At 42.1% G+C, this 27,301-nt stretch overlaps 1 protein-coding gene across 9 annotated transcripts in view; it reads left to right on the top strand.

The window, feature by feature from the left end:
* PROM1 (prominin 1) overlaps nucleotides 1-25,635 on the top strand; it is a 254,938-nt gene extending 229,303 nt beyond the window's left edge. For 4 of the 9 annotated variants that reach the window (XM_081925572.1, XM_081925576.1, XM_081925573.1 and 1 more), the window contains 16 exons: nucleotides 1,765-1,888; nucleotides 3,539-3,642; nucleotides 4,769-4,853; nucleotides 6,446-6,592; nucleotides 7,396-7,467; nucleotides 9,980-10,072; nucleotides 10,648-10,665; nucleotides 12,302-12,355; nucleotides 14,859-14,939; nucleotides 15,054-15,122; nucleotides 15,391-15,483; nucleotides 18,824-18,939; nucleotides 20,777-20,800; nucleotides 21,284-21,352; nucleotides 23,583-23,622; nucleotides 25,185-25,635. In XM_081925572.1, coding sequence (XP_081781698.1) covers nucleotides 1,765-1,888; nucleotides 3,539-3,642; nucleotides 4,769-4,853; nucleotides 6,446-6,592; nucleotides 7,396-7,467; nucleotides 9,980-10,072; nucleotides 10,648-10,665; nucleotides 12,302-12,355; nucleotides 14,859-14,939; nucleotides 15,054-15,122; nucleotides 15,391-15,483; nucleotides 18,824-18,939; nucleotides 20,777-20,800; nucleotides 21,284-21,352; nucleotides 23,583-23,601 — 1,168 coding nt within the window. In that variant the 3' untranslated portion in view covers nucleotides 23,602-23,622; nucleotides 25,185-25,635. The other 5 variants (XM_081925575.1, XM_081925574.1, XM_081925579.1 and 2 more) reach the window with 5 other exon arrangements.
* The last annotated feature ends 1,666 nt before the right edge of the window (nucleotides 25,636-27,301 follow it).

Below are 27,301 nucleotides of genomic sequence, written 5' to 3' on the forward strand. Positions count from 1 at the left end.
TTAGAAGAAAAAGGGGGGGGGGAGATTAGAAAAAGCTCTATAGTGTCTGATCTGGCTAATTTCTTTAACAGAGAAAAGAATATTGAATCCTATTGCTGTGATGAAACTGCCTTTGGCAGCAAGCAACTATTTTTAAACCATCCTGGGAATTGAAGACTTCAGAAAAGCTAATGCTAATTAGGGTATAAAAGGAGTGTTTCACTGCAGTCTCTAAAGCAAACCTGTTTGAAGCAGGCATTTCAAAATCCATCTGAAGTCTCAAAGGAGGAAATCGAAAAGTGGGTGGAAGAGAGAACTTTTAAGCTGTTCCTCAAAGATTATTCTAATGCTTCCCCCCCCCCCTCCAAGGGGTCCACTTATGGGAAAGTACTAAGGCTGCAATCCTAACCCCATTTACCTGGGATTAAAGGTAAAGGGACCCCTGACCATTAGGTCCAGTCGTTACCAACTCTGCGGTTGCAGCGCTCATCTTACTTTATTGGCTGAGGGAGCCAGCGTACAGCTTCCAGGTCATGTGGCCAGCAGGACTAAGTCGCTCCTGGGGAACCAGAGCAGCGCATGGAAACGCCGTTTACCTTCCCGCTGGAGCGATACCTATTTATCTACTTGCACTTTGATGTGCTTTCAAACTGCTAGGTTGGCAGGAGCAGGGACCGAGCAACGGGAGCTCAGCCCGTTGCAGGGATTCGAAACGCCGACCTTCTGATCGGCAAGTCCTAGGCTCTGTGGTTTAACCCACAGCGCCAGTTGAGTGGGACTTACTTCTCAGTAGACATGGCTAGAATTGCACTGTAATGCTGTCTTCTTCACTTGAAAGGACAGATTGCCGCCAATTCCAACCCTTAGTCTGGAAGTTCTTGGTTCCTGTTACTTGAAAGCTACGCTTACCCTCAAGGTTCTGATTCATCATCATCAACCTTTTATTCGACCGTCAGTCAGAAAAAAGTACATTTGTCAATACACAGTTAAACATCCAGGAAGATTTTAGAGCTTAGCCAACACTAAAATGGGCTAAACAGATAGCCCCGTATCAATACAGTCAATTATAGTCTTACGACGCTTAAAAGCTAAAAAAAGAAATTTGGCTACCAAGGAAGGTATAGCTCTAGTGACATTATTCAGCAAGTGTAAAACCTGGTTTTCTCTGGGTAGGAAGCTAAATTGACATAGGAGTGGATCTATAAAAATTTGTCTAAGCTCTGCATAAGAAGGGCAAGTCAAGAGAATGTGTTCGGTGGACTCAACCACACCCATGGCACAATGACAGGTTCTCTGGGCGTATGGTACTCCCCTGTACCTTCCCCACAATATTGCAGAGTCAAGGACATTTAATCTAGCCGCTGTAAAAAGTCTGCGGTATTCCACATAGTGGATTTCTGCAAGGTAGGGGGCTGGTATGGTCCGATAAATCTGGTCCCCTAGGAACGTCCCTGGTTTTACCTGGGCTATGTCCTCTAAGGTTCTGATTTGCCTCCTTGTTTTCACAAATTCTCATCACAGTTGACACTCTTCCCCAAACTGGGATGGGTCTCTGTGTGTGACAGATACAACAAATACTTGCTCATGTGAGCTTATATGACAGCAATCTTTGCTAGGAATGCTATGGTATAAATTTGTGCGCCGTGCTTGTTTTATTAAGAATCACTTTGCTTGTCTTTGTTTTCCTTGTCACGATTCAGTAAGTTGATTTTAGTTGGTCCTTTTCAAATGGCTCTTAAACCAACTCATATGATGTATTATTATTTTTCCCTCGTTTTGTTTCAGCGGAGTGGGATTCAGTTTTCTTTTCTCCTGGGTTCTGATGCTAATAGTAGTGGTCACTTTCATTACGGGAGGAAATATGGAGAAGCTTGTTTGTGAACCATTTGAAGACAGGAGTTTATTCAAAGTAAGATTCCTCATATCAAGGCCTTTAAGTGATCAACAACAATGGAAAAACACATTGAAGTCAGCATTGCCTTAGATCAGTGTTTTTCAACCACTGTTCCGCGGCACACTAGTGTGCCGCGAGATGTTGCCTGGTGTGCCGTGTGAAAAATTGAAAATTTGAAAGATTTAAAAATAAAGTATTTTATAATTTTTCATATTTCTGTTTACTTACTATTTCATAATAAAGTAATTATAAAATACTTTCTTTGTGTTTATTTGATTCCTATTCAAGAGAATTACTTTATATATAGTCAATATAGGCACAGAGTTAAATTTTTTAACATTTTCTAATGGTGGTGTGCCTCGTGATTTTTTTCATGAAACAAGTGTGCCTTTGCCCAAAAAAGGTTGAAAAACACTGCCTTAGATAGCATAACTTCAATGTTTACCTACACTAGATAATCATTTATATTTACATAGTGCTGTTTTTTGCTTAAAGCACTTCCTCTACATCTTGTTATCCCATCAGCAGCGCTATAGGGTAAATTAATAGTATTATCACCCTGTTGCAGTTTGGTGAATGGACCTGAGTGTGTGTGTGTGTGTGTGTGTGTTGTTCCTAGCAGAGGAGAGATCTGAACTTGGACTTTCAGGTTCCTACTTCAGTCTCTTTATAGCACCCCTCAGTCTCTGTCAACTCAGAAGTTAGTCTCATTGAATTCAGTGGAGCTTACTCCCAGGTAAGTGGGTATAGGATTGTAGCCTCGTCATCTTATACCATCATCATAGTATAATCTGGTATAAGATGCTTCCTGTGTCCCTAATTGGCTTCTAATTGGCCTCAGTGCACATCTTAGTGACTATAATCTAGTCACTGTCAATTCTAGGTCACACTTAGGATACATAACAGTGAAGTCAGGGCTACAAAATAAATCTAGATTAATAACACATTCCAGAGGGGTTGTTATGGACCATGTCCAAAAATTGCATTGTTTAAAAGTGCCAGTACAGATCAAATGACACGTTATAATTTTAAACGGGGCCTAACGAAACTGAATTTCAAAAGAAGTCTTCTTTCAGGTCAGCAGAGGACAGTTCAAAAATTACATTTCTCCAGATCTCAAGTCCATTCTGTCATTTGTAGATCCTTTCCCAGGTTTTTCACGAAATTTTGGGGAAGCTCAACAGCAAAGAATAAATTTGACTTACCAGACTTTTCACCTAAGCTGAGGGCTTTCTCTTTCTCAAATTGTTAAATTTCCTAAGCAACAATAAAATGTGTCTCACTTGGACGTAGCAAATTCTTGCTGGTCTCACGGCCTTCATATCATCTAAAACTTCTCATATCCTAAGACATTATTATTTTAATGAGTTCCTAATCAGTCTAAATTAGGTGATCAGATTATAGAAAAGGTGTGTGTTACCTATTTGCTTATAAAAGTTTGCAGCCTCAGGTGCTAAAACCAAACTCAGGATTGGTTTAAGTCTATAACCAATTAAGACATGAATAGATTGTGCATGATTTCTCTAACCTTAAGGTCCATGGTTTTTCTTGAAACCAGACTACAGTAGACTCAAGAAATCACATGAGATGCTTCAATTTTATATGTAAAGCTCTTAGAATTGTGATGTAGAGAAAAAGAACATCGGTTTTTTCGTTGTTTTCCAGGTTTTGGATACACCATATTTGCTGAATCAGCAGCTGAAATACTATCTTTCTGGAATCATTTTAAAAAATCCAAACATTGACTTGACATTTGAAAAAGTTTACAGGTAACTCTGCATGTCTTATGATATAAACAAATGCAGTTATGGCTTATTTGAAATTTTGCACTGCTACACGATTGAAGCTCATTGACTAAACTGAGGTTTACATGTTTCAAAATGTCACTAAAACTGCCTTTTTGTGAGACCTCCTCTTTTCCTGTCTTGGGCTGCAACTCCCTTGCCATATCATTTATTCTGTTATCACCAGCTTGTGCACTCTTTTCCTTTGGGGAGAAGACAGAAGCAAAGTAGATGTTGAGGAGTTCCACCTTTTCTCTGTCACCCAATAGTATTTCTCTTCTTCTCCACTCAGATTTACTTACTTGTTCTTCCTCCGACTTCAAACATAGACAAAAAGCCACCATTTTTATTATTTTTAACCTCTTTATGCAAGTCTGGACTCGTTCTGAGCTTTAGCCCACCTGAGCTCCCTGCAATTGTTGACTACATGTGTCTCCTCCTCCTTCGTCATCTTCCATTTCTTATAGATACCCCCCTTTAAATCTCTGCTCTCTCACACACACACAAAAGGAAGAAAAATCAGTCAAGTACATATAAGTCAGAAGAGTCTATCAATAATAAAAATAGATTTATTGCCGAATCTGATTTCCTCATATTATTTCAATATAAATTAGTAGGACTCCTTCAGGTTTAGATGGGAATCAGCAAGGACAGAAAATTGGGGGGGGGGAGAGTCTGTAGTGATCTGAAAGGAAAATCTAAGAAAATTCTGATTTTTCCCGTAATGACTGCTTCAATGCTTTTTTTAAAAAAAAAAATCATATTTTTTTAAAAAAACTCTTTTTGTGCACCTGTTTTGCTGGTACCCTAAGCACATGCCTCTTGGGTAATCCAGTACCGCTGGCAGACTTCCACAACATATTGCAAACTGACTAGCTCCTTTCTGTTTCAAAAGAGGTGGTATATGGGTTTTCAAGGGAGGTCTGCTTGTGGATGTTTGTGAAACACAAGTTTTCCTCGGCCACCTGGAAATAGTTCTCAAGGACACTATTATTTCTCACAAGTGCATTTGGATATCTGGCATCCTTATCTAAAAAGGGGGATTTTTGATGGCCAATGTTGCCAGCTATTTTTGTTAACCTGTTGGTGTTTATTTTACATGTGTCTTTAGTGATTGCAAGGAAAACAAAGGCCTTTATACTACCCTGCGCCTGGAAAACCTGTTCAACATCCATGAACTTCTGAATGTTAGCATGGTAAGTTAATATCGGTTGTGAGCATAAGGTAAAGGTACCCCTGACCGTTAGGTCCAGTCGCGGACGACTCTGGGGTTGCACGCTCATCTCGCTCTATAGGCTGAGGGAGCCGGCATTTGTCCACAGACAGCTTCTGGGTCATGTGGCCAGCATGACTAAGCCGCTTCTGGCGAACCAGAGCAGTGCACGGAAACACCGTTTACCTTCCCGCCAGAGCGGTACCTATTTATCTACATGCACTTTGACATGCTTTCGAACTGCTAGGTTGGCAGGAGCAGGGACCGAGCAACGGGAGCTCACCTTGTCGTGGGGATTCAAACTGCCGACCTTCTGATCGGCAAGCCCTAGGCTCTGTGGTTTAGACCACAGTGCCACCCGTGTCCCGGTTGTGAGCTTAACCTATAGTATAATGGGTACTTTAGTGCTGAATGTCTGCAGTCTTCTTTTAAAAATAAATAACTTAGGTCTTACCTGGATTTAGTTTATTTATTCAGCCAGCCCGCCCATCCACTCCTCCGTTACTTTTGCTGCCCCTCCGGTTGAGCTGAGTGCCATATTGATGAAAAATCAGCCCAAGCCAGCAGATCATGGGCAGGAAACCTCTTTCAGCCAAAGGCCTGCCTTCCTTCCTGGACAGAATTCCAGGGGCTGCAAGCCTGTAGAACAGCCTTTCTCAACCTGTGGGTCCCCAGATGTTGTTGGACTACAACTCCCATCACCCCTAGCTAGCAAGGCCAGAGCTCAGGGATGATGGGAGTTGTAGTCCAACAACATCTGGCATGTCCAAAGTCTGCTCTGGGGGCCTAATCCAGCCCACCAGTTGATTTAATCCGGTCCCCGTGGCAGTATATGTCCTAGGGTAAAATCCTAAAAACAGCTCAACAACATTCGGGTAAAATCGTAAAGAAAGCTCAACAACTTCAATCCTAAAAAAAGTCCAACAACTTTGGGGTAAACTTCAATCCTAAAAAAAGCTCAGTAACTTTGGGGTAACTTTGTTCGGCCCTCACACATGTTCACTTCATCAAATCTGGGCCTCTTTGAAAAAGGTTTGGGCACACCTGAATTTTATAGTGACGGCCATTTCTGGCCATTTCTGTACACTAGTTACTCACTGAATTTTGTCTGAATGGGGCAGCAGAGTCCTGATTTAATTAGAATAGGGTCTGGGTATTTCATAGCATGTAGAGGAGAATACATTTTTACATACAGTAAAAAAATATTTTTTTAATAGAAAAGAAGTGTCTAGCACAGCACTTTCCTACAGGAATAATTTAAAAATAATATGAAATGAAATGATGCATTCAGAAAAAAAATATTTCCTATCCGCAGTCTCAAGTGGTGATATTCTGTTTATTCATTTCAGAATGTTTTGTCCTGTCTTTCTTCTATGAAACACTCAAGGCAGTTAAAAAAATCGATAGAAGAGAAAATGACAAACAATAACTTTACCACAATAGTTCTGCTGCATGTCAAGATGAAAGCTGTGTGTGTCTCAAATGAGAAGCTGGCAGTAGGAATTGTTCCACTTGCTGTTGTAAATGTTCTAATGTTTGATGAGAGCTGCTTCCTCCTGCTTTTGTCTCCTATAGTATGCAGACGATGTATCGCTGAAAATCAAGCATATTAATATAAATCTAAGCAATATAGTCTTGCTTGATGAGAGGGGAAAGGAGAATTTGATGAATTTCAGTTCCTCGGGAATAAATGAGATAAACTTTGCAGCATATCTGTCAGAGGTAAGACACTGGGGAGGTAAGTTCTGTTTTCATGTGGTTTAGAGAGTTTTTTCCCAACCCCCCACCCCAGTAAATGCAGGTATTTGATACCAAGGCATGCCTTTTAAAGATATAAGCGCTCACCTGTATATACTCATCTCAAACTGCAATGAAATCACCATATACCTTTGAAGCAACTGATTTAAGCTCTGTGTACTAGTGCTCCCTAGTGTGGCTTGAGAGAATGGCTAGTACTCCATGAGAAATACCGTATTTTTTGCTCTATAAGACTCACTTTTTCCCTCCTAAAAAGTAAGGGAAAATGTGTGTGCGTCTTATGGAGCGAATGCAGGCTGCGCAGATATCCCAGAAGCCAGAACAGAAAGAGGGATTGCTGCTTTCACTGCGCAGCTATCCCTCTTCCTGTTCTGGCTTCTGAGATTCAGAATATTTTTTTTCTTGTTTTCCTCCTCCAAAAACTAGGTGCGTCTTGTGGTCTGGTGCGTCTTATAGAGCGAAAAATACGGGTAAATTCAGTATTGAATGCACCTATTGGGCTTTGGGTATGCAATTTTTAGACACCTGCAAGGTCACATCTCTCTCACACTGGGAGACCAAAACTTCATGTCCTCTGAGGAGGTCATCCACTGTGTATTTGCTGTGCAAGATGTTGTGTGCTTTCTTCCAGTCTTTTCAGTTGTAAGACTCGAGTGTGCCTCCAATTTTAATTCAGAGCAACAATATTGCTCAACTACTACCAGAAGCCTAACAATCCCTTTCTCTCAGTGCTACAATGATCTGATTTTTGCCTCTGTCTTCTGCAGATCAATAAGAGCGTTACCAAAGTGGATCTCTTGTCCTTTGCTAATGATTTGGAAGCACGGGCAGACCAATTGGTGAGTTTTGATTTGATTGAAATGAAACTGTGATGAGAAAGCCTCTCCTCCTTCCGGAGGGGAGGGGTTGTGAGCGGGACCAGATCCTCGCGTCATGCAGGGGGCGTTCTGCCCCCTGCCCTGCCATCATCGCTGGCGCGCCACACCTCCCAGCTGGGCACAATCGGGAGACACTGCGGGAGGTGTGGTTTAGCCGCCCAAATGCGGCCGCGCCAGCTCTCCCCGCCATTGCGCTGCCGATTTTTGCGAGTCACCCACCCACCACTCCCTTTAGGGCGTAGCTTTTCGCTTAACCTTGCTATGGACCCATGGTTGGTCGCCCTGGTTGCCCAGGGGGCCTGGTAGGAGTTTTTTTCCAATTGGCAAATTGGCACTGGCCTCTTGGGTTTTTTTGCCTACCTCGTAGCAATTGTCACAACTTTCCTGGTATTTGGCGGTTAGGCATTGGAATGTGTTGTTGGTGTAAGGAAGGGCAAGGTGTGGCCATCGCCTACCCCTTCAATTATGGGTATTCCGAATAAGGAATCTGGCGGTCGTGGATCCTGTCCGATGCCCTATGTGGCGGGGGGCCATGGCACGACCCCCGGTGACATCAGGGGAGACCTTATAGTTGTATTGGCATCAACAGGCTCCCCCTACTCGTCAGACTCACCCCTCTCCGAGTGGGTGGAGTCAAATTTGCTCTTATCCACTGCCTAAGTCAATACCTTCTCACATGCTGTAATCAATAAAGTTGTGGCCTTTTCTAACCCATTAACCTAATATACTGTGTCCACGTGTCTTTATTAACCCAAAGTGGGGGCGGGTACTCGAATCACAACATGTTTATTCTGAATGTATTCCACTTTCCATTGTTGAGGCGTGGCTGTAAATGGAAGAATATATTTTTAAAGTAGATATCTGCTTAGCCAAGCTCACCTAAAGCATTCTGATGACTTACCTGGAAGACAGGATTAATACAAGATGCTGTGTATGTCCTTAAAGTGGACCATATGAGCTAGCAAAGTAGGATGCCTGCGAAAGCAGAACTTGGGTGAATTTATCTGTACTTTATTTGGCATAAAAATAATTGCTGGCAGTGGGCATTAACCTGAGTCAGCTTTGCATGTTCCACCTGGCCAGTGTTGCTAACATGAGGCATAACATCTTCCTGCTTGGCACTCGCAGAGAGATTTCCCTTCAACAACTCATCCAGGAAAAAGGGGCAGGAAGCGTACATTTGCTTCCAATAAGTATTTCTCCATAATTAAATATCTCAGTGGAGGGCGCCATTGCACCTTTTGGTCTACTGGAAAAATAATTGTCATTTATCTTAAAGGAAAATGTATTTATCCCAATAACTGGATAAAAATTAAAGTTTACCAGAACATATTTTTCAGTATTTGAACTTCGTTTTTTCAGTATTGCAAAGAGAAACAGCCGTGTGGGGAAAGTACAGTGGTGCCTCGCAAGACGAAATTAATTCGTTCCGCAAGTTTTTTCGTCTTGCGAGTTTTTCGTCTTGCGAAGCACGGTTTCCCATAGGAATGCATTAAAAATCAATTAATGCGTTCCTATGGAGACTGCTTGCCAGGCTGGCGGTGCGGAGAAGGGCTTTTCTCCCCACCGCAAGCCTTCAGCACAGGTCCGAGAACAGAGGGGAAGGCGCGCAGCGCTTCTCCTCTGTTCCCGGGACTTGCGGTGGGAGGAGGGTTTTTCCTCCCCACCGCCAACATTCAGAACAGCATTCTGAATGTTGGCGGTGGGGAGGAAAGCCCTCCTCCCACCGCAAGCCTTCAGGACAGGTCTGGGAACAGAGGGGAAGGCGCGCAGCGCTTCTCCTCTGTTCCCGGGACTTGCGGTGGGAGGAGGGTTTTTCCTCCCCACTGCCAACATTCAGAACAGCATTCTGAATGTTGGCGGTGGGGAGGAAAGCCCTCCTCCCACCGCAAGCCTTCAGGACAGGTCCAGGAACAGAGGGGAAGGCGCGCAGCGCTTCTCCTCTGTTCCCGGGACTTGCGGTGGGAGGAGGGTTTTTCCTCCCCACTGCCAACATTCAGAACAGCATTCTGAATGTTGGCGGTGGGGAGGAAAGCCCTCCTCCCACCGCAAGCCTTCGGAGGAGGCTGGCGATGGGGCGGAGAGCTCTCCGTCCCATCGCCAGGCTTCGGAGGAGGTCCGAGGACAGTGGGGAAGACGCGCTGCACTTCCCCGCTGTCCCTGGAGATTTCCCTATGGGCTTTCGTCTTGCGAAGGAAGCCCATAGGGAAATTCGTTTTGCGAAGCGCCTCCAAAACGGAAAACCCTTTCGTCTAGCGGGTTTTTCGTCTTGCGAGGCGTTCGTCTTGCGGGGCACCACTGTATCTAAATAACAACTCACAAGAATTGGTAGAAGGGCGTATATTTTCTTAGAACTTTAATGGCATTTTGCTGTTTCTGACACAGAATGAGAAATGACTCACTTCTTTGGAAAAGAAGACTTATTTATCCTGAATTGTAAGCTGTTTAGTAACTTGTTTGTTTGTCTTTGCAGCCTAAAGGAGCATTAGAAAATGCATTAAAAGGACATGCAAATAGTATCCGCGTGATACATAACCAACAAGTTGTTCCATTGGAGCAAGCAATGGTAAAAAAAACCAAAACTTTGCAGTTATTGGGCTAGGACATGATTGGGAAAGTGTATTCAACAAGCTACAAATCAGTTTGGGATATCAGTCAAGACTGCCTCCATTCATGCAATTTCTAGACTTTACACAACGATGCTTCTTGTACAAAGATTTTCTGGAGTAAACTTTTAGCGTCCTTTTTTGTGTGTAAACTAAACTATGGTTTTATGTTTAGTGCACTACCCTCTTATTCCCTGGCACAGCTATGAGGAAGAAATCTGAAGCTTTCTCTCCCGTTTCTGCTTTTAAAACTAAGCAGAGTTTCTTTTAGCATCCAGCATACAAGTTGTGTAAAGCTGAGTTGAGCCGAGGAAGGGCCAGTTGTGGCATTTCATATCTTTCTACACGTTAGGCTATAATTTGGCTTTTTTTGTGATTTTACTGCTGCTTCGTGATGCTGTATTTTGTTTTGAAATAATTTCCTTGCTGAAAAGTACTTGTGTTCTTCTCTGCTTGTTTCCTTCCTCCCCCCTCGCTCTTCTAATTAACTCTTAATCATTCTCAATATTTCTTTTTCCAAAAACTGACTGTCAAGAAATATGTTAGAGCTAGGGTAAGTGCCTTTCCTTTCTTAAACACTGCAAGTGGGGGCTTTAGACACATTTCAGATCAGGGACTCCACATTCAGCCTCAGTGTGATACTTTTACCAACTTGATGATGTTATGCGGTACATGGCACTTTGCAGAGAAACCTAAGCAGAAAAACCAGAACAGTGGGGACAGGGAGAGTATAAGACAGCGGTACACTTGGTTGTAGACTGATGCTGGTCCTTGCATATGGTCCATAATAACATCTTGCAGCTGCTCTGTTAAATGCATATGGCATGTTATAAGCCAACATCATAGTACAAAGCTGTAAAGGTAAAGGGATCCCTGACCATTAGGTCCAGTCGTGGCTGACTCTGGGGTTGCGGTGCTCATCTCGCTTTATTGGCCGAGGGAGCCGGCGTACAGCTTCCAGGTCATGTGGCCAGCATGACTAAGCCGCTTCTGGCGAACTAGAGCAGCGCACGGAAACACCATTTACCTTCCTGCCAGAGCAGTACCTATTTATCTACTAGCACTTTGATGTGCTTTCAAACTGCTAGGTGGGCAGGAGCAGGGACCGAGCAACAGGAGCTCCCCCGTCACAGGGATTCAAACCACCAACCTTCTGATCAGCAAGTCCTAGGCTCTCTGGTTTAACCCACAGCGCCACCCACATCCCTGGGTGTAATTACATGTTCCAATAAATTACATGTTCCAATAAATAAAAGCTGAGTTGGGTGTAATTACATGTTCCAATAAATTAGGGCTGACTCCATAAACACCAGCTCAGTCCAAGTTTCTCCCCTTCCACTCAACATGTTGTACAAGTTACAAGATGTGCAAGATGTACAATATGTTTTGGGACTACAACTACAACTCCCATCATCCCTAGCTAACAGGACCCGTGGTCAGGGATGATGGGAATTGTAGTCTCAAAACATCTGGAGGGCCGAGTTTGCCTATGCCTGCATTCATGTCACTATGTTATGTTTCTTCACCAGTGACAGCCCATGACAAGGAGCAGGCACTGTGGAAACTCATAGGGTGTTGTTATTGGGCAGCCCATCTTTCTCATGACATGTAATTCTGACCTTGAACTTGGAAAGCCTGGATTTAAATTGGTGCGGCATCTGTGACACTGAATGACCTCTCCCATAGAGATCTTGAAGTGTGCATGTAATCTTAACAGTGGACACCTGTCCACACTGCAGATTCATGGAATTGTAGGACCACCGAGAGAAGGGATGAGGAAGCTCATGTGTTGTTGACTACAATCTCTACCATTGGCTGTTGGTCTTTCTGGCTAGGCTGGGTGGACATTGCAGTTTGATAATACCCACAAGTCCAAAGATTAGCAGCTCCTGGCCTAGAGCTTTGTAGTCTATAAAATGGGAGGGAGGGTAGTTTCTTAATTTTTATGAACTCTATTGCCTGAACTTTGTAGCATTGAAAACAATTTGACACCGTAAATTCACGTTCCAGCTGTATTTCAAACTACATAAAACTACACCACAAGAATGGTTTCCATTCTACTTAAAATAGATATGTATTTACAAGGCTTTACATTCAGGAAATATGGCTTTACGGATCAAGCTTTTTCTCTGGAATATGGTAGAAGAGGTTTGTGTGATAGACTTCTTTTGTTTTGTGTCTTTAACCAGAGCACTTTAAACCAGAGCATAAGGTTCCTGCAGAAAACATCATCAGAGCTTCCTGTAAGTTTTTGTTCATTTGTTTCTCTTGAAATAAAACCCCCGTTAGGGTTGTTTCTTTAAAACCTATTTTGCGACATATTTGCTAGGCAGTATTTTGTGTTCATTTTACTCTAGTGAAGAGATGGAATGTTGTACATTAAATTCACCTGATAACCGAGTCCAAACATTATCAGTTCCATTCAGACAATGCTGAGCACTTTAAAGTCCACCAGACAAAATAATCTCCACATAGGAAACTACATATTAGGGGGAAGTGTTAAAATTTAGTGATCTCTCTGATATGCTAGCTTGTTACACAAAGGGAATTTGTTAATACTAAGAAGTATTGAGACTACAGCCGTGACTGGATGATCCTCCAGATTATAGTTTAGAGGACTGGAACAGTGGCATAGCGTGGGTTGTCAGCACCCGGGGCAAGGCAAGTAATTTGGGCCCCCTAACCCGTGGATTTGCGCCCCCTAACCATAACCCCCAGATGTTGCGCCCGGTGCGGCCGGCCCCCCCTGCACCCCCCACGCTACGCCACTGGACTGGAAATCATCCCTGTGCTTGAGTGTTCCCACATCCCCTTATGTGTGCAGTCTATGGAATTGCTTCCTTATCTGAAGTTGTGGTTGAATGTAGCAAACCATGGTTTGCTCAAACCAGGAAGCAATTAATTAAGCTGCACAAAGGGAGGGACAGGAAGGGAACGTGTGAGCACAGGGCCCATTCACAACCCTCCAACTGTGGTTTGTCTGCATGCAGCCTTCAAATTTTTAAGTGTACACTTAAATATATTCCAAAACACCTAAAAATGTATAGCGTGAAGCTTTCACAACTGGCTTGTTTATCTCATGATGAGGAACAATCGTAGCAGTGTGGCAGCCACACACAAAGCTTTTATAACTTTTTGGATGTAATATTATAATGTCATAAGTCTAGCCATTTGCCTGTCTCTCAGGACCATAAGTGACATGGGGGAATCTATGGTCTTTGGTTAAAAGCAGCTATGGAAGAATTTGAATCAGGGCTGCAACCCTTTCTCTAGCATTGTTTTCCTGATTTAAGTTGCCCCTATTCACAAGCTGCTATTAGCTGTGGAGATGGAAAAGACTGCTGCATTGTCCCTTCTTTTGACTTACATCTCCTGGGTCAGGTTCTTACAATTCCTGGCCTGCCCCAGTCCAAATTTTCCTGCCCCTCACAGCTGCTTTCACCCAAAGAAAAACATTCTGGGAGACTGAGTTGCAGACCTCCCACATCACATGTAGTTTGACATACATTAAGGTCTGAATAACTGACTGACGTGGCATTATTTATATCATTCCATTTATGAATGACTTTGTATAAAATACTTTGAGGCTATTTAAAACATCAATAAAAATAATGAACTATATAAAATCAATGCTAATATAAGGCTGATAGAATTGGTTTCTGTTTTGATAGCTAAGATAGTTTAGTTGGAAGTGGAAGGACTCAAATGTTCTTGTAGTATAGGAATGGTCAGTGAAATGTATTCAATCGGCCATTATGAATCAAATGACTGATCTAGAAGGAAGGAAGGAAGGAAGGAAGGAAGGAAGGAAGGAAGGAAGGAAGGAAGGAAGGAAGGAAGGAAGGAAGGCTAGGAAGGAAGGCTAGGAAGGAAGGAAGGAGTGGCAGACGTGATCTACTAGAGAGATGGAACTGTTTTACCAACTATTGGAATCTCAACTATGGTAATGTGAGACTAGAAGGGTATTTATTCATACAGTATATACAAATTCTACATATTTTATACTTGGTTTTAAGGTATCAGGGATGCCATAAATTTAGAGATTTTGTATCTGTCTGGAAATGGTCAAACTGTTCTTTTATTTTGGAAAGATCATTTGTTTGAATCACTGCTTTTATATATATATATATATGAATGAATATGAATATTGTGCATTCTGTGTTCTGTATGGTAATCTATATCATTCTTTTTTTTGAAATAATTCATATATATATATATATATATATATATATAATTACAGTGGTACCTCTATTTACGAATGATATTTGCACCCAAAAAAGTCCAAAAGTAGAGTGCCACTACTGCGCGTGCGCGAATCACAATAGAGCACTTCTGCGCATGTGCAAAGTGCGCAGATTGATTCTGCACACGGCGAACCCGGAAGTAAACACTTCTGGGTTTGCCACGTTCGTAACCTGAAAAGCCGCAACGTGAAGCAAACGTAACAGGAGGTATGACTGTACTTGATGATACAGTGAATCTTAGTTTGGGATTTGAAACTCTTACATATGAATGACAAGAGTCTCAAATCCAAAACCAAGATTCACTATATCATCAAGTAATGAACATGCATGTATGAACCAGCCGTGGCTGTCTGAGTTGTTTGCTTTTTACTCCTCTTTGTGTAATTCTGACTGTGTGTTGCAGAATTTTTCTTTTAACTGTATAATGGTTAGCAGTTTGGGTAGTTCAACAGCATACTTTTCCTTTCACCACCCCATAATCTTCTTTTTCCTTCTCTTCCAGGGGAAAGTCAGAAGTGTGATCACTGCTGTTAATAGTGCACAACTTCTTATAAACAACAATGCTTCGTTTGTTATTGTTCAGGTAAGTTTTAATGTCTTTTTTTAAAAAAACAAAAAACCCCACACATAGTGCATTGTATTTTGAATTCTTATGTGTGTAACTTAATGTGTCCATTTCTTTTTTCCCTCCCAAAAGGAAACTAAAAAGTATATGGATACTATAATCGGTTACTTTGAGCAGTATGCTGAATGGGTGAAGGAATCGGTAAGATATCTCCCCACTCCCACATCTTGGGCAAAGGCCATTTAGAGAACTTCCATTTTTGAAAAAAAGGGAAATTAAACATTTTCCCTGCTACTAGAAACAACATAGTAAATTAGAACATAACATTAATTATCCTACCAAATATTCTTAATTCAAATTGGGTATCAGAATCATATGTGTATCTTTCCAGCTTAATACAAAATGCTTCTTCTTGGGAATTTTCTGTATCTAATGTTCAGCACTTGAAATTTTTTCTGATCTCTTCTAGATTGCTATGGAAGTGGCACCATGTAAGCCCATTGCCAATGTGGTCGATACTGCTATAGATATATTTCTATGCAGCTATATAACAGATTCTGTGGTAAGAATATTTTGCATTCTTCCAAGAAAAAAAATTGTGAAGGAGGGGGGGTTAAATCTTTTTATTTCTCTGCTGAGACAGCTTATGCTAAGACTAGAGAACCGCTAGCATTTATAGACACCACCCTGGAAGAAAGATGCAACAGTTTTCCCAGCTTTTCCAACACAAGTGGTCTTTTCAGTGGTTCTATCCCTTCTGAAAATCCACCTGACATGCCCTTTCGGTTCTTCTGGCCATCTAAATTATCTAAGTGCATGAGCCACTTGCTTAGATGTTCTCCTAGTCACGTGGAATCTGTTCCACAGATGTGCTTCTTCCATGTGGGTGGGAAGGCAAAAGGCAGTATGCATTTTATGAAATAGCACTTCCATCTTTCTCAACTATCTGCTGATTAATTTCATTGAGTGGCCTGGAATTTTAGTGCGATGGGAGATAGCATGCATAATTTTATAGGAGCCTCGATAACCCCGAGGAAAGACAGGATATAAATCTCATAACTAACTAAATCAATAAATAAGCTCTTACAATTTCATCTTCATTCATCTCTCTCTCTTTTTATAAAAGCTAAAAAGTCCCAAAAGTTTGAGCTTTAACTTGGGTTTTCCATTTGCCCAGTCTGGAGACATATGTTTTTAGCTAATCGTTTTATCAAGCAGCTTATAATGAAATTTACAGTATTTAAATGCAATGGAAAACTTCCTTCTGTTGACTTACAGAAATACATTTGGGATGCATTCCTGAACAGTGGCAGCATTCACTGATTCCTTTTGTCCTGAAATAGCAACATCTGCATTTTCTAGTTGCCTTGAGAAATGTAGAAGTTGTATATTTGTGTGAGGGGGGAAACTGGCAAAAGACATAGAAAGGAATAAGCTAAATGTTCCTCAGAAATTCCCTGCAATTACTGCTACTAATTGAGGCCACCTAAAGGACCATGAGTTGTTTTCTTTGCTGCTTAATTTAGGATGGGCCTGGATTTTTCACGCATAACTGGGCGAACAAGTTCAGACTGTCTCCAGGTCTGTTGAAAGCAAAGTGGAAAACCACCTTTTTAACAGCTGGAACTAATTGGGCTGGTCTGTGTAATCATTAAATTATTATTTCTTGTATAAACAATATTTCCTGACCCAGAAAATTGCACTAAGATACCAAGGAATTTACTCTACTGCAAGCAGGGATAAAGTTACATCTGTTGTTCTTTACAGAAGGAGGAAAGCCTGGCTAGGATATTAATCTTCTGAGGCCTACGCATACATTGCGGTTTGTCGTAGGCTGGTTGGAATAAAGCAATGTGCTTGTGTGATTTATTTATTTTTTTAAGTTGTTGTAAGGGTTTCACATGCATGCCGTGTTCATCCCAGGGTAGCGCTAGACTGATGGCACACTCCGGTTGAGTTTAGCTTGGCTTACAAGTATATTTTGGTTTGGCTGCTTACGTTATGGAGGGTGAGGTGTTTCCCTGGTTTATTTACTTTCTGTAAAAACTGAGCATTTGCCAGCACAGGGCTTGCAATAGCATCCTGGTGCCTACCACTCAAACACAACACAGCAGGCAGGGCCTCAGACATTTGGACGCCTGAGGCAGAAGGTCCCGTCTCCAACCACACAATGTGTGTGCCGGGGGGAATCTCCGCAAGAGCTTTCCTTGAAGGAAAAGCCCTTGCAAAGACTCACCACTGCCAGGCAAGCAAAGGGCAAGCTTCACAAGGGTGTCTGGAAATACCGCCTCTTGTGTTTCTGCCATCTGAGGTGGCTGCTTCACTCTGCCCAACTCATGGTCTGGCTCTGCAGTGCAAGAGCCCTTCTGCATATACTGTAGGGCTATAGAGCTTGAAAGCTGCCCTCCAGCTCAGCGCAGCAAAAAACTGCCATGAAGGTCAGCCCACTGTTAAGTTGTGGGTGAACATATCAGACGACACAGCAATTCTTCAAACAGCTCTTGTTTATTCACAGGCCAGAACAGAACTGAACTGAAGGGTTCAGTCAGCCTGCTTATATAGAGCTCCAGTACAACGTAACTGCAACAATTTTCTAAAACTATCCAATCACTGAACGTCACTTTCAATCCCTTATTTGCATAACTATCTACAGTATCCCCCTGCTGGCCCAGGGTGAGAACTTCAGTACATAACACACGCTTTCCTGAGGAGAATAACCAGAGGCCTGTTAAACACTGAGCAGGCTCACAGTACATGGCTAATGGCTCACATTTAGCTTAAAGGTAAAGGGACCCCTCACAATAAAGTCCAGTCGTGAACGACTCTGGGCTGCGGCGCTCATCTCACTTTACAGCCCAAGGGAGCCGGCATTTGTCCACTTCCGCAGACAGTTTTTCCGTGTCCTGTGGCCAGCGTGACTAAGCTGCTTCTGGCGAAACCAGAGCAGCGCACAGAAACGGCGTTTACCTTCCCGCCAGAGCGGTACCTATTTATCTACTTGCACTGGCGTGCTTTCAAACTGCTAGGTTGGCAGGAGCTGGGACAGAGCAACGGGAGCTCAGCCCATCACAGGGATTCGATCCGCCGACCTTCCAATCGTCAAGCCCTAGGCTCAGTGGTTTAGACCACAGCGCCACCCGCATCTTGCATTTAGCTTGCTTGGTTGCAAATTATGAGGCCCAGTATATAGGATGTTCCGGTGAGTGAGGGAAGCTGCCCTATACTGAAGCCAACCATTGGTCCAGCTACCTCAGTATCAAACACACTGGCTGGATTCTTTTCCAGCCTTAACCTGGGGTTGAAACTTTGAACAACACATTCCATTACTCCATTGTTACTGTGTATAGTATCTACTATCGTAGCCCCACAGCTGACTGGTGCTCTGAAGATGGTTAACTGCTGTTTCTGTTCAATGTTTCTGTTTAATGCGGGAGGAGAATTCAGTTCAAACGATCAGAAGGCACTTGCTTTCCAAAACAGTCTAATATTGCTACGATTCCACATTTGTTAGGAACCATAGCTGTTGTCGTCCTTACCTTACTAATGCTGACGGGGTTTGATGTTGTGTTTTAATCTTGTTATCTGAGATGCCATGATCTCAAGCGACTGAGCATTTGTGAACAGTGCCAAGCAGCTTGTACAAAAGTGGCAAAGAGTTGAACTCTTTCCATTCTTGTCATCCATGTTATATCAATCCCAGTTGAAATTTGCTGTAGTTGATGGTTCCACAGACTAGCAGGTTCCAATTTAAAAGAGGCAACGTCACATCTACACTGGCTCTTGTCCCACCCTCCTTCTGAGTTGGGAAGAACTTTATAGGAAATCCTAGAAAATGTGTGAGAAGGAATATGGATAACGGAGAATATATTAAGTGCCTCAATGTTGTTTCTTGTCTTCCCTAGAATGCCTTCTGGTTTGGTTTGGGGGGCTGTTCAGTATTTCTAATCCCTGCCATCATTTGTGCTGTGAAACTAGCCAAATTCTACCGTCGGATGGATACAGAAGATGTTTACGATGAGTAAGTAAGCAGAATGCTCACAATGGAAGACTGCAGAAATGCAAGAAAGCACTTTATGTGAAATATGTTTATAGTTTCCTTTTGTGATTGTGCAAATCAGGGTGTCTCAGAGCTACTCAAAGGAACAGGTTGCATGGAATTCATTATTTATCTGGGGGCCCCAACGTTTACAGGAGTTTTACAGTTTCATGGGCAAATAATAATATAATAATAATAATAATTTATTATTTGTACCCCGCCCATCTGGCTGGCTCTCCCCAGCCACTCTGGGCAGCTTCCAACAAAGATAAAAGATACACTAAAATGTCACATATTAAAAACTTCCCTGAACAGGGCTGCCTTCAGATGTCTTCTGAATGTCTGGTAGATGTTTATCGCTTTGACATCTGATGGGAGGGCGTTCCACAGGGCGGGCGCCACTACCGAGAAGGCCCTCTGCCTGGTTCCCTGTAACTTGGCCTCTCGCAGTGAGGGAACCGCCAGAAGGCCCTCGGAGCTGGACCTCAGTGTCCGGGCAGAACGATGGGGGAGGAGACACTCCTTCAGATATACTGGACCGAGGCCGTTTAGGGCTTTAAAGGTCAGCACCAACACTTTGAATTGTGCTTGGAAACGTACTGGGAGCCAATGTAGGTCTTTCAAGACCGGTGTTATATGGTCTTGGCGGCCGCTCCCAGTCACCAGTCTAGCTGCCGCATTCTGGATTAGTTGTAGTTTCCGGGTCACCTTCAAAGGTAGCTGCCCATTTAAATTTCAACAGCATATGAGAAGACAGAGGAAGGGGAAATGGAGTCCGTGCAAGGATTTCTGCTTGCACAATAAGGCTTCCCTCCTCATTCCTCTCTTCTCTCCACATGCACCCTACCCAGATCCATTACAAAGAGTTGGGGAACCCCTAGAACGGATTTGGGGGTGAGGCCAAGGAGAATGTTCTGTTGCACAAGCAGAAATCCTTGCACTGATGGAATGTTCACTTATTGCCCCGTTGGAGTCTACCCAGTGTTATACAGCTTTCATTTAATTCAGCAGCAGTGATTTGCTCCCTAGACAATCCTAGTCTGCAGAGAGAACTGAAAAATCTGAAGGACCCTTTTTCCCTCACAGTACTACATTTCCCTGGGTATGCCAAGAACACAGATATATAGAGAGAGTAGAATGCAGAGGTTTTTATATATTTGGTAGGTGGGTATTTTCTGCAATGCTTACTCCCCAGGCTTCAGCTTTGACATGTATAGTTCACAGACACACAGTAAACAGAGACAAGTGGAATGGGAGGGTTTTCCTGGTACAGAGCTCTGGAAATAGCGGTTCTACCGGATAACTCAAGACAGTTGAGGGTTTGAGGTGTAGACAGGTCCTGTGAATAGTTATTCAGGATTAAACCTTTAGAGAATAACCTGCACTTAAAACATTCCATAATGCAATAGATTGGAAACTTTGTGGCAGCTATGAACTTAAAACATATTATGTCTGATCTCATATTTTCCTTTGCTTTTGTCGTGTGTAGTTATTCTGCTTCCCCTAACCAGTCTTCTATTCTTCCATTTGCAGTTCCTCTGTCTCAGGGACTTGGCATTTTACTTTATGATAGCTATTTTTACTTATTTTTCACTTGTCTTCACTTTTACCTTTTTCAAAAAACAAAACCATTTCCCCGTAAGTCTGTCCAGTGCCTTTTCCTCATTTGTTTATTTTTATTGTGTAGATCACTTTGACATTATAGTTTTGCTACAATAGCAGTGAAAAAACAACAGGGAAATACTGCAAAGCCAAATATTTATCACGTACCATTACTTATTAACACACATGATAACTACTTCTTTTTTATATTTTGTAGTGTTGAAACTATGCCCATGAAAAAGTAAGAGATTTTAATTGATATTATAGCATGTAAAGTGGGAGGGGTCTTTTTTTTAATTCGTAGATGTTACATATTTGATATATATTGTATTTATTTTCTACATTTTTTGGCATATTGCTCACCATACCTATCACAAATAGCTTCATGCGGATCATGTTGAAGTCGAGCATTCTGTAGAATTAATTCAATGTACATGACATACTGTACTGTCCTTGGTATTCTACAGACTTCGCTATGGACATGACTAGTTAACACTGTTTTTTAAATATATATATACTGAGGTGTTTTAGTTGTCTTATATTCTTCTGTTTTTGTTGGCTATTCTCAGCTGCTTTGGGCAAAGATTTTGGAAGGGCAACTAATACCATTTAAAACAAACACCTTGTTAATTTTTTTTAATTATCATCTTTGTAACCATAGTGTGTATGGAGTTGCATCTTATCATTAACACAGTCCTTTCTTGGTATATTTATTTTATTACAGTTTGGAAAATGGTAATAATGGTTATCATAAAGAGCATTTATATGGTATACACAATCCAATTCTGACAAGGTAAACCGAATTTGAAACTGCCTGCCTTATAAGCACTCTTAATATATCGTGTATTAATCACTCACTCCTTTTTTCTGCACATTTTTAAACCACTTTTTGTTTTGCATGATTTCTCATTGCTTAGCTCTCTCTTTCAATATATGCCTTATATCACATTATGTGTTGGCTTGGATTAAAAGCAACCATGGTTTAATGTGAACAAGAAGTGTGCTGGTGCACAGTGCTAAAAAAATCCTAGCCAGACTCTGATTGTTATGTCGTGGGTGAACATATCAGACGACACAGCGATTCTTCAAATAGCTCTTGTTTATTCAGAGGCCAGAACAGAACTGAACTGAAGAGCTCAGTCAGCCTGCTTATATAGAGCTCCAGAACAACGTAACTGTAGCAACTTTCTAAAACTATCCAATCACTGAACGTCACTTTCAATCCTTCATTTGCATACAAACTATCCAATCACTGAACGTCACTTTTGATCCTTCATTTGCATAACTATCTACAGTATCCCACTGCTGGCCCAGGGTGAGAACTTCAGTACATAACACTGATATGTTGTGTTATCTGAGCCCAAACTTATGATTTGTCTTTTCCACATAATTGGTGACAATTGAGGTTTGTTCTTCAATTATCAATCATGGTTTGCTTGGGCAAAGCAAACCACAACATAGTTGCAGACGAGACACAGAGGTGGAGCAAGGTGGGGGCAGCCTGCCCCGCGTGATATCCCTGAGGGTGACAAAATCCCGGCGGGTCCAATCGCGGCCGTGCTGTATTGCACCCCCCGACCGGGCTGTCACCCCGGATGGCGTCCCCCAGTCGGGCGCGATTGCCCCTCCCCCTGGGTCAGGAGTTGCGGGCAGGCGGTTAAAGCAAATGCAAATAAATTTGAGTCTTGTCACATAAAATTGCACTTCAAGAAAGCACTTGACCTGCAGAAGTTTGTGGTAGCATCTGTGTGAAAGTGGCAAAAATTGATTTGGGGGTGTTTTTGTTAAGTTGTGGGTGAACATATCAGACGACACAGTGATTCTTCAAACAGCTCTTCACAGGCCAGGACAGAACTGAACTGAAGGGTTCAGTCAGCCTGCTTATATAGAGCTCCAGTACAATGTTACTGTAGCAACTTTCTAAAACTATCCAATCACTGAACGTCACTTTTGATCCCTGATTTGCATAACTATCTACAGTATCCCTCTGCTGGCCCAGGGTGAGAACTTCAGTACATAACAGTTTTCATCTTGCAGAGTTCTCCTTTTTACTGATGAAATCAGGAGTGCTCTACGTTTTATATCAGGCTCCTAAATATAATATCCTGGTTGTTCACACACACACACACACACCAGCCAGTCTCCTGATGCCAAGAAAAAAAGCACACCAAGAACTCAGGCCAATGTAAGTTTCAACATTGGCCTGAGTTCTTGGTGTGCTTTTTTCTTGGTATATTTAATAACTAGCCTCCTGATGCCCCCATTGGTAGCATTTAACGTGCATAAATGTTGGTGTACCTTGAGAGAGAATACTAAATGACACAACAAAATTGTGTAGAAGGTTATTGATTTAGCATGATTTAAGTATTTGAAATATGCCGAGAAGTAAATCGCCAACTTTGAGAACACTTAGCTTTAAAAATATCAGTGAAAATTGGTCTAACTGAAAAGCAGGCACCTTATTTTCTTTTCCCTCTCCAATCTTAAAACTTGAATAGGAGTGGTACCTGAGACAGAGTTTGAAAAACCCTGCCTGAACTGCTTTACCCTGCTTCTTAGTGTGACAGTCTAGTCGTTTCCACTTTGTTTCTTGCTCAGCCACACTCCTCCTATGCTTTTCCACTTTCCACTGCTGCTTTTAGTTGATTAAAAGGGGCCTTGTCTTCTTGCTGTTAAAAAAAAGAGACTAAGGTCTAGATCTCCCAGTGGATTTTCTGACTGCAAATGCACGTGCTACTTGTGGTGAAAGTTAACGACCTGTTTGTATTTTTCAGACCTAACTTAGCAATTATAACAGAATTGCCTAAGAATTTATATCTAGCAGCCATTGAAAGGGTGGAGTAGGAAAGGGTTGGTGATCTGAAGAGCTTTCAGAAAAAGCAGAGAATTCTTATTTTGCTTTCTTTATAAAAACAACCACCCACAATTTTCTCCATTCATTCACTTTTTTATACTGAAGTTGCCCCAAACGGTTTCATATGTCTCTCTTTCTCTCTCTCTTTCTCTCTCACATATATGTATAGCTCTGTGGAACAGTGGTAGTGCATACTGGAAATGTGATGGGTAAGTGTCATTGTTCATTTATGTGCTAAAAAATTAGCCCAGTTTAAAAGATGAGCAGCTTAGCTCCTTTGACCTAGTAAGTATGGCCCTTCAGGGAATTAACAGTTGCATGTTTGGACCTTTATTTTTTTTAAAAAAGATATTTATTAAAAAAAATTATAAGAATACATAAAAACATATAATAAACAAAACAATACAAAACATTACAAAACATAAAGTATAGAATATAAAGAGTACATAAAAAAGAAAGAAAAAACATTTTTATTTTGAAATTCTAAGTTCTTAACCCTGTTTCCTGGCTTCCCCACACCTCCCTTCCCTGTGTTCCTGTTTACCATCAAATTCAGCAAATCCCTGTCCTCTTTTAAATCCCATTATCTGTTAAAATATTTAAATAGGTCTTATTTCCGTATTTTCATCCCTATTAGACTCCTTATTACATAATCATCACTTATTCACTAATGCCATATTATTTTATATCTCACATCCTTTTAGCACTCATAGATTTTATAATGTGTCTGCAGATAGTCTTTAAATTTCTTCCAGTCCTTTTCCACCAGATCTTCTCCCTGGTCTCGGATTCTGCCAGTCATTTCTGCCATCTCCATATAGTCAATTACTTGCAAAGTTGCATGTTTAGACCTTTAAACCTCCCCTTTAAATAAATTCAGACAAGACTCAAATTTTGGTTTGGTTTTTGGCAGAATTTAGGCCACAACTTTATTGATTACAGCAAGTGAGCGGTTGCATAGGCTCTGGTTCGACTGGCTCCCTACACTGTTGCAGGTAGCGCTGACCCAGGGCACCAGCATAGGTCAGCCTAGGGTGAACACCTGGATAAGCAGAAAGCTGGGAACAAGCTATCTCTGCCACCCAAATGTCCCCCTGGACTCAGGCACGGGCACAACCCCCTCACAAGGGTTGACCAAACCATCGAGTCCCTGGATTCCTTTAACGGAATACCCTTCACATAGGGATGGCGAGAGCATTCTCCCATCCCTGTCACCTAAACCAGAGCCTATCTGCAACTTTACAAGTTGTGTCGATTTGCTACGCGGCAGGCGAAACCGAAATGGCACCAGCCAATCAGCCAAGTGGGGAAAATTCCTGCCATGCCCCTGTCCCAATGACAGATGTCACATGATGGCATAGCAAGGTCAAGCACACAAGCCCTAAATATAGGGAGAGGTGGGTGGGTGTTCCGATGCATGCACCAAAAGAGGAAGCTCTGGGTCATGTGCATGGGTATATATAGGTCCCTTGATCCATTTAGCCTGCGTCCCACTGGCCTGATTAAACCCAGCATCAAGGGACTTACCAACCAGATGTTGTGGCTATTCAAACGTACCCACCCACAACACAGGGTGTCGGTTTTCAGGTCTCAGTGCAACACGTGCCCACTTTAAGGGAGGACCCGATTTGTCAAATGTGACCCTTTAGATCACGAGCCCAGTGGCAACCAAGGGCTCTTCTCTGAAGGTCACTGCATTCTATTTCTGCTCTCTTGTAAATGTGGTGGTTAGGAGCATATTCTGACTTGTCTCTTGTGGCTTCATTTTCAGCCCCAGGAAATAATCCTGCAAGTAGCTCCTCTGGGAAGCACCTTTCACATCATTGCTGAATTCCGAATTCTGAGCCATCTTCTCTGGGGCCTGTCTAGTAAACTTATGTTGAATGGGAAGAGAACTGTGCAATCGTATGCCATGAAATGCCAAGCCACACGGCATCTATTTGTGTGTGTGTGTGGATTACCATTAACACATGGAATTAGTGGCTTCCATTCTTGTTTTCTAATACCATTTTTCCACTGGAGTTTCTGTCTCTCGTCACATAATATATTTATTTATTGTAAACAGACTGGTCTCTGATTTATATCCGTTTCTGTGGGCTGTTGTTTTTCTTCGGATTCACTGCCCAGTCAAAATTAACTCAGTTCTTGTTATCATGTCCAGAGATGTTAAGACCATGTATAAAATATGTGTTTACATGAAGAATACAACCTGTGTACAGACACTTTTTTGTATTGTGTTTTTTACAGCTGTATTGCAGCAGATTTTTTAATACTTTTTGTTATACTTCACAAGCAACCTGTTCAGCATGACCAGTGTTTCCTCGGTGCTGTTGGGTGGCTGCATTTGACTGTGAAACGTATGGAAACCTGCAGTATATTTTGTGTCGTCTTCAGAAAAGTGAATGCAGTTTGGCAGATTATTCTTCCCTATTTCTGAATTACCAATTAACGTACGGTGTCATTATGACCAGAAGCATATTGTTTTCTTGCAAGCGGTTAGCTTAAAAAAACAAACCCCCCCCCCAAAACCCCAAATTCTGCAAAATTTATGCAACGGGAAGATGCTACAATTTTTTCTTTGTGACCTGAATAATAGCAAGGAGTAAGAAAAGTGGAAAGGGCCTGTTCAGACCTTCAGCAAATTTCCTAGAGGGCGTGTGTGATGGGTGCCAAACTGCACACTTATTGGCCTATGTTGCTGTAACACAGACTTCCTCAATCTCTGCCCTCCAGATGTTTTGAGACTACAATTCCCATCATCCCTGACCACTTGTCCTGCTAGCAAGGGATCATGGGAGTTGTAGTCCCAAAAATCATCTGGAGTGCCAAGGCTGAGGAAGCCTGCTGCAACACCTAAATGTAGCACATGTGCGTACATCCCTAGCTATACATGCATAATCATTATTTTTGTACACACTTTTTTGAGAGAGAAAGCTTGTACTGAGCATATATGCATAGGGATGGCACACTTACTGACCTCATTTCGATGTTACAGCGGTGTGGAGATGAAATGGCTGTGGGGCATGATCCCACTTTGCAGCTGCTTCACTCAATTTGCCAAAGGTGTGACTAGGCCTAAAGCTAATACACTATGGCCCTGATGAGGTGTTCATAGGTTTAACTTGTAAACCATGTTATATATATAATAAAGAATTGGCTATATTTTGTTAAATAGGTGTAAAGGGTTGAGAATATATATGGAAGCTGTTGCACCCCACTGTCCTTTTACTTACGTGTAAAAGTTGTGAATAGGATTGATCTGCACAAAAAAGCTGCCAAGAGCTATCTATCTGATGATAACTAAAAGCTATGTGAGGAAATATGGGCTGTTGGGGGCATGGCTTTTATGCCAATAAACTGGGAAGGGCTTTTTATCTTTTAAGGCAGTGATGGCAAAACTTGGCCCTCCTGCTGTTTTTGGACTACAACTCCCATCATCCCTAGCTAACAGAACCAGTGGTCAGGGATGATGGGAATTGGAGTCCCAAAACAGCTGGAGGGCCAAGTTTGGCCATCACTGTTTTAAGGCAACGGTCAGCACTGGGGAATATGGTGGGTCTTCTAAAGTTACACATGGCTTGCTGAGTTTATTAGATGGTCTCCATTCATTTGGAAACCCTTTTGGTAGAATTTCTTGTAAAGATAATTTCTGGCAATCTTAGAATTGCTTAATTGCATGATGATGGCACATTGCTTACCCAGTCTGCGCACTTGGGACCAAATGCATTATTGTGCTGTGCCTCGTGCAGAATCGGTGCCTTTTCCCCCATATCTCAGTGGTGGGAAAATGACGCACATGAAGCAGCCCTCAAACCGAATGGGAATTGGTATTATATAGGGAATAAATTAAGTTTTTCACTAGGGAAACTGATTATTTCTACTAGGCAA

Source organism: Podarcis melisellensis (genome assembly GCF_964234715.1).
Source record: "Podarcis melisellensis genome assembly, chromosome: 9".
Taxonomy (NCBI): domain Eukaryota; kingdom Metazoa; phylum Chordata; class Lepidosauria; order Squamata; family Lacertidae; genus Podarcis; species Podarcis melisellensis.